Raw genomic sequence first — 7,070 nt, 5'->3', positions numbered from 1 at the left:
TATTGCCACTGCACAGGTGTGCCACAGGAGAAAGACATTTGGGAACCCCTGGTCTACGCCCCAGGCTGGAGGATGAGGGGACAAGGAGTGTAAGATTGCTTGTTACATTTTGGCAGGTGAGGCTTCTGCTTGGCAGGCAATGTGTGTCACAGCCTCAGCTGTATCGAACAGACCTTGTCTATGAAGAAAGGAAATCAGATGGGGGCCCAGGCTGTTAAGACGGCGCTCTCAGGTTGGTGCAGCGCAATCTCAGTTAAGCACATCTGTTGAATGTTGTAGCTGCTTGAGCAGGTAAAGTAAGGTCATAGTGTTTTATTAAAAACAAAACTTTTGCTGATCCATCAAGAATGTTTTCAATTCCTTTCAATACTACGCAGTGAATGATGCAGGGGCAGTAAATGCCAGTTTCAGAAAAAGGAAAGAAAAAGTTTTGCATAATTTCATGAGTCTTATTTTATTAGCTAGATGCCTCAGTGTGGCCTCACCTCTTCTCCCTGCAAAATGAAACTGATTCTTTCCCGCAACCTGCTACTTTCCAAACTTACTTATGAGCAGACTAGGAGCAGGAACATCCTGCTGTGACACTGCATTCCCACTTCTATTAAAACACTTTTCTCCCCCTTCCCTTTTGCAGTTGCTCATTACTTTCAAATGAATTCCTTTCTAGAGGCAGTTGTTCATGCTTTGGCTTAACCAGAGGTAAAGGCTTTTTGGAAAGGAGGTGCAAATTTAATGCACTTGTTTTTTATTATACATATCTAAGAGAAAAAAAACACACGTGCCTGGCTGTAAGTCAAAAAATAGCTGAAGCTAGTAACTTCAAACGTGGCATGTTTTTGGAGATCTCATTGCTGCCTATTATTATTGGACATGTTAAGAACATGCTGAGTCCTATACACCACAGATATCAAGACAGCCCCTGCCCTTAAGAGCTTACAGCTCTGATAATTTGTAATGAGCTCTGTGTAGGCACAGGGGTTCACCTCTGCTAAGCTGGTTGCAGCATTACAGCCAAACATTTAATGAATACATTAGAAGCAAGAGGAAGGGCAAGGACGTGGTAGGCCTATTACTCAATTGGGGGGGGGGGGGGGGGGAAGGGAGGCAGAAGTGCTAAATGACTTTTTTCTTCCAGTTTTCACCAAAAAGGTTAATAGCGATTGGACGTCTAACATAGTGAATGCTAGTGAAAATGAGGTAGGATCAGAGGCTAAAATAGGGAAAGAATAAGTTTAAAAATTACATAGATAAGTTAGGTTTCAGAGTAGCAGCCGTGTTAGTTTGTATCCGCAAAAAGAAAAGGAGGACTTGTGGCACCTTAGAGACCAAAAAAATTTTATTTGAGCATAAGCTTTCGTGAGCTACAGCTCACTTGATCGGATGCATGCAGTAGAAAAGACAGTGGGGAGATTTTATATACACAGAGAATATGAAACAATGGGTGTTACCTGATCACTCTTGTTACAGTCTGTATGGTAAGGTGAGCTATTACCAGCAGGAGAGAAAACAAAAAACAAAAAAAAACCCCAAAACCTTTTGTAGTGATAATCAAGGTGGGCCATTTCCAGGAGTTGACAAGAATGTGTGAGGAACAGTGGGGGGAGGAGGGGGAATAAAATAGTTTTACTTTGTGTAATGACACATCCACCCCCAGTCTTTATTCAAGCCTAATTTAATGGTGTCTAGTTTGCAAATTAATTCCAATTCTGCAGTCTCTCGTTGGAGTTTGTTTTTGAAGTTTTTTTGTTGAAGAATTGTGACTTTTAGGTCTATAATCGAGTGACCAGAGAGAGTGAAATGTTCTCCAACTGGTTTTTGAATGTTATAATTCCAATGTGATATATGCCATCATGTGCCAGCAATGCCCCTCTGCCACGTACATTGGCCAAACCGGAGAGTCTCTACGTAAAAGAATAAATGGACACAAATCAGACGTCAAGAATTATAACTTTCAAAAACCAGCCGGCGAATACTTCAATCTCTCTGGTCATCGATTATAGACCTAAAAGTTGCAATTCTTCAACAAAAAAACTTCAAAAACAGACTCCAACGAGAGACTGCTGAATTGGAATTAATTTGCAAACTGAACACCATTAAAATAGGCTTGAATAAAGACTGGGAGTGGATGTGTCATTACACAAAGTAAAACTCTTTCTCCATGTTTATTCCCCCCCGCCCCCAACTGTTTCTCACATGTTTTTGTCAACTGCTGGAAATGGCTCACCTTGATTATCACTAAAAAAGGTTGTTTTTGTTTTGTTTTTTTCTCTCTCTCCTGCTGGTAATTGCTCACCTTACCTGATCACTCTCGTTACAGTGTGTATGGTAACACCCATTGTTTCATGTTCTCTGTGTATATAAAATCTCCCCACTGTATTTTCCACCTCATGCATCCGAAGAAATGAGCTGTAGCTCACGAAAGCTTATGCTCAAAGAAATTTGTTAGTCTCTACAGTGCCACAAGTACTCCTTTAGATAAGTTAGATGTCTTCACATCACCAGGGCTTGATGAAATACATACTACAATATTCAAGAAGCTGATTGAAGAGATATCTGAGCCATAAGTAATTATCTTCAAAAAGTCATGGAAGACGGGTGAGATTCCAGAGAAGTGGAAAAGGGCAAATATAGTACCAACCTATAAAAAGAGGGAATTACAGACCAGTCAGTTTAACTTCATTACACAGAAAGATAATGGAGCAAATAATTAATCAATCTATTTGCAAACACCTAGAAGATAATAAGATAAGCAACAGCATGGATTTGTCTTGAACACAATGTGTTCAAACCAACCTAATAGCTTTCTTTGACAGGTTAACAAACCTTGTGGAGGGGCAAATGGTAGATGTGAAACAGTATCAAAAGCCTTACTAAAATCAAGATATATCACGTGACCTCATAAATAAACTAGGGAAATACAACCAAGAAGGAGCTACTGTAAGGTGGGTGCATAACTGGTTGGAAAACCATTCCCAGAGAGTAGTTCACAGTCAAGCTGGAAGGGCATATCAAGTGGGGTCCTGCAGGGATCGGTCCTAGGTCCCGTTCTCTTCATTAATGATTTAGATAATGGCATACAGAGTATGCTTACTAAGTTTGCGAATGATACAAAGTGCTTTGGAGGATAGGATTAAAATTCAAAATGATCTGGACAAACTGGAGAAATAGTCTGAGGTAAACAGGATGAAATTCAATAAGGACAAATGCAAAGTACTCCACTGAGAAAGGAACAATCAATTGCACACATACAAAATGAGAAATGACTGCCTAGGAAGGAGTACTGTGGAAAGGGATCTGGAAGTCATAGTGGACCACAAGCTAAATCTGAGTCAACAGTGTAAAACTGTTGCAAAAAAAGTGAACATCCTTCTGGGTTGTATTAGCAGGAGTGCTGTAAGCAAGACACGAGAAGTAATTCTTCCGCTGTGCTCCATGTGGATTAGGCCTCAACTGGAGTATTGTGTCCAGTTCTGGGCGCCACATTTCAGGAAAGATATGGACAAGTTAGAGAAAGTCCAGAGGAAAGCAGCAAAAATGTAGAAACATGACCTATGAGGAAAGACTGAAAAAACTGGGTTTGTTTAGTCTGGAGAAGTGAAGACTGAGAGGGGAACATAACAGTTTTCAAGTATATAAAAGGTTGTTACAAGGAGGAGGAAGAAAAATTGTTCTTGTTAACCTCTGAGGACAGGGCAAGAAGCAATGGGCTTAAACTGCACCAAGTGGGGTTTAGATTGGACATTAGGAAAAACTTCCTAACTGTCATGGTAGTCAAACACTTGAATAAATTGCCTAAGGAGGCTGTGAAATCTCCAGTGATGGAGATTCCACAAAGAGCAGGTTAAACAAGCACCTCTCAGGGATGATCTAGATAATACTTAGTTCTGCCATGGGGACTGGACTAGATAACCTATTGAGTTCCCTTTCAGTTCAATGATTCTATGAAAGGGCTTTGGCTGCTCTAATGGAAGTAGCTGGGTCTCAGCTTCCCTAAGGCTCCTGCTTGTGCACTAGTCTCTAGCAAGGAACAATCCAGTAGCTCAGAGGTAAGATACTCATTTTCTGTGCCTATTTTCCAAACAGCTTTCGTGCTGGGTGGAAAAAGGGAAGGAGAAATAAATCATGAACATGTATGTTTTCCCCATTTGTGTCAAAATTTTCGACAAGAATTTTCCAAGCCGCTTTGGAGCACCGAAAAGACGCGCTGGTGTCATTCAGCAGTTGAGTTGTCCGAAGAGCATTTTTAGATTGTTCTCTTTCAAATGATTTGTTTTTCCACTGTGCTATAGATGTCTGATCTAGACCCTTAACAGCTGTTGAATATTCCAGGGCCAGCTAGGTAACACACACAAGCTAATGCCTAATGGTCTGATTTCAGTGAAATATTAATGGAAGCTAGAACCAGAGGTTTGACGAAGAATCAGCAGAAGGAGAATTGCAAAAACATTTTGTTCATGAGAAATTACTTTTAAAACTGACCATCTTAAATAAATGAAACCATTTTTATCCAACAGCAATTTCTTTCCCTGTAAGAAAGGAAAAGACGTTCAACAACATAACCGTGGCACTATAAAATCCAGATTCGCAGCTCTTTATATTGTGTGGGTGAGGGGCTATGCATTATATACCATAATGTAAAACTCACCAACACATTTATGCATTGCCTTTACTGAAGTACAAAGGAAACTGAACTTTAGTTCTGTTGTAAACCTGATCCAACACTAGACACATCTAAGGCTCAGTTCAAAACTGGACCTATTCATCCCCGAAACAAAAATACAACTTGAATTTAAGATACCCAGACCTAGAGAATGAGCTGCCTTTTAAATGGGAATAATAATTCTTTTCATAGTAAAGACCCAACACCATTTAAGACATTTATTGGTACATCATGGCTATTTGGTAATGGAATCTAGGCCCAGCTTTGACAATCAGTGCTACAGAACTGGTAAAACATGCTCCAGACTTGTATAAAATTCAAGATCTGAGTTTATTTTAACCAACCCTAGTATTCTGAAAAGACAATCTGTTCTGTGAGTGTTGCTTACAATCCAATGTGTCATTTATGGCTTTCAATTAAAATCTTTTATGTGACCTTTTAATTACGCATGTGTTCTGAAGGGAGACTTGTATCTTCGAGTTAAGAAATGCGTCATTTAAAGTTTCACAGAGAATAGCAGCTATGGGAGCCTTTACAGAAGGTTAAATTCTTTATTCCATCTGGAAGGATGTACCATGTCAGGAAACTATTCAGTTAATAGAAGCATATAAGAGGGCGGTGGTTGAAGATTATGTATAATAATGCTACAAGTTTATAAGATCTGTGGTAACTTTGGGCACTGAATAATAAACATGCCTGTCTTATGCCACTTTTAAAACACAAGGTAATATAGTTGCTCTCACTGAATCAATGTGAATTAATGTAGAGTTCTGCACCTGAAGAGGGATTGCACATTACAAAGAAGTATATCAGTGAATTTGGAGAACTTGCAACTGTGCATGCAAAAGGCCTTGATTCCTGTTAAACAGGTTAGGTAAGCATAAGGAAGAACACACCGTAGTGGCATTAAGATGTGAACAAAGTCCAGAGAAGTAATGTTGGTTGAGTTTCCTTGCCTTGCTCATGAACAAAATATGACATTCATCCAAAAGCAACTGTGGCCCATTTTCTGGCTTTGAACAACTGCAAAAACTGTTTGTCAGTTCTGTGAAACCAACCTACGTACACACAATTTCATTCTTTCTTGTGTCTCTAGACTAGCATTTTGGGAGGGTCTCAACCCTTCTTTCTTCTTCACAGACGTGAACGCCTCCTGGAGGCAACACTTGTCAGACAGGGTGAAGAATTAGCAGCCATCAGCTCATCCACACCCTTTGGAAATTGGTGTTCTCATTCAGCTGATGGCTGCTCGGATCCTCCCGCTTGATTCAGGTGGAATTTAATTGCAACAGTTTTCTTCTCCAATGTATAAAAATAAATTTAAAGTTCTTGTTCTAGGTAATACTGGCACAAAGGAGAATCTGCTTTCCAAGGAGGAGATTTAGCTTATGTGGAATTCTTAAGACAAGGTTGGTTGGCAATTCCATTTTTCCCTGTATATGTGACCTCACCTTCCTAGGCCAATGTGCAAAATATATTTCCATAGTGACTGTCCCATAAGTCTCTCTCTCTCTCTCAATGTTCATCTCTATCTAGATCTATAGTGAACGCACACTTTGCATTCCAGTCTCAAATCTTTCCATGACACCTTCATCTTCCATTACTTTGTAATACTGGATGGTATCAAAGGAATTTTCTTTTTTCTAAACCGAATCTCCTTTGTGTTAGCTCATTCTCTTCAAAGTGTGATTTTGCTGTGTCTGTTAGTCCAGCACCCCCTTTTGGCAGTTCTGGGAAGTGTCAAGCTAGATCGGCTCCGCATCTTCACTTGCCCATCGAGGGAGTTTTTTTTCCGTAGGATGAAGTCAAAGTTGACCTGGCTGTTCATGGCATAAAATACATTAGCACTGTCGGGGATGACTAACTCTGCAAAGAGAGGAAACAAAGTCAGTGGTGATGTGCTCTACTATTGATAATACAGTTATCAGCATGAAAAGAAATCTCATGTGGGCAAATCTGGCTGCAATGCCCACATGCGACTCTGATTTGGCAGCAGTGCATTCTGTCCTCTCAGACTTTCCCCTTGTGAACAGGGACATGTTATGATGACAAAAAAACTATATTAAAAAACATTTAGGTTGCAAAGTCAAGCTCTTGGAAAGTTGTAAAACTGGCATTTACTAGTTGCCCATGCAACTATAATTCAGATTCCAGTGAGGGGGGGAAATTGGACGTGATCATGTAACTGAAGACTAGCATAGTGCAGATGAGCAAGGGGTCTGAAATAGGGTTACAGCACAGGCAACTGTAAGGCACTTGACAGCTAGGAAATGTGATTGTCCTTGCAATCTTAATGTGCTTTTAGTGCATTTTGTATGTGTGTAGTTTGGTAGGCTTTGGGTGGTTTTATTAATAGAATTTGGTTTTACCTTTTATGTGCAACTGTAACCACCCCCTCCCCAGCTGCAGA

At 40.1% G+C, this 7,070-nt stretch overlaps 1 protein-coding gene across 6 annotated transcripts in view; it reads right to left on the bottom strand.

The window, feature by feature from the left end:
- Window positions 1–4,901: 4,901 nt before the first annotated feature.
- The window catches only part of RGL1 (ral guanine nucleotide dissociation stimulator like 1), a 159,064-nt gene continuing 156,895 nt past the window's right edge, over window positions 4,902–7,070 (bottom strand). For 3 of the 6 annotated variants that reach the window (XM_074961112.1, XM_074961113.1, XM_074961115.1), the window contains one exon: window positions 4,902–6,526. In XM_074961112.1, the coding sequence (XP_074817213.1) occupies window positions 6,339–6,526 (188 nt within the window). In that variant the 3' untranslated portion in view covers window positions 4,902–6,338. The remainder of the gene's footprint in view (window positions 6,527–7,070) is intronic. The other 3 variants (XM_074961116.1, XM_074961114.1, XM_074961117.1) reach the window with 1 other exon arrangement.

The sequence above is a fragment of the Natator depressus genome, chromosome 8 (genome assembly GCF_965152275.1).
Source record: "Natator depressus isolate rNatDep1 chromosome 8, rNatDep2.hap1, whole genome shotgun sequence".
In the NCBI taxonomy this organism is placed as follows: domain Eukaryota; kingdom Metazoa; phylum Chordata; order Testudines; family Cheloniidae; genus Natator; species Natator depressus.
Note: the sequence above shows the minus strand (reverse complement) of the source record. Positions and strands in the feature narration are given on the sequence as shown.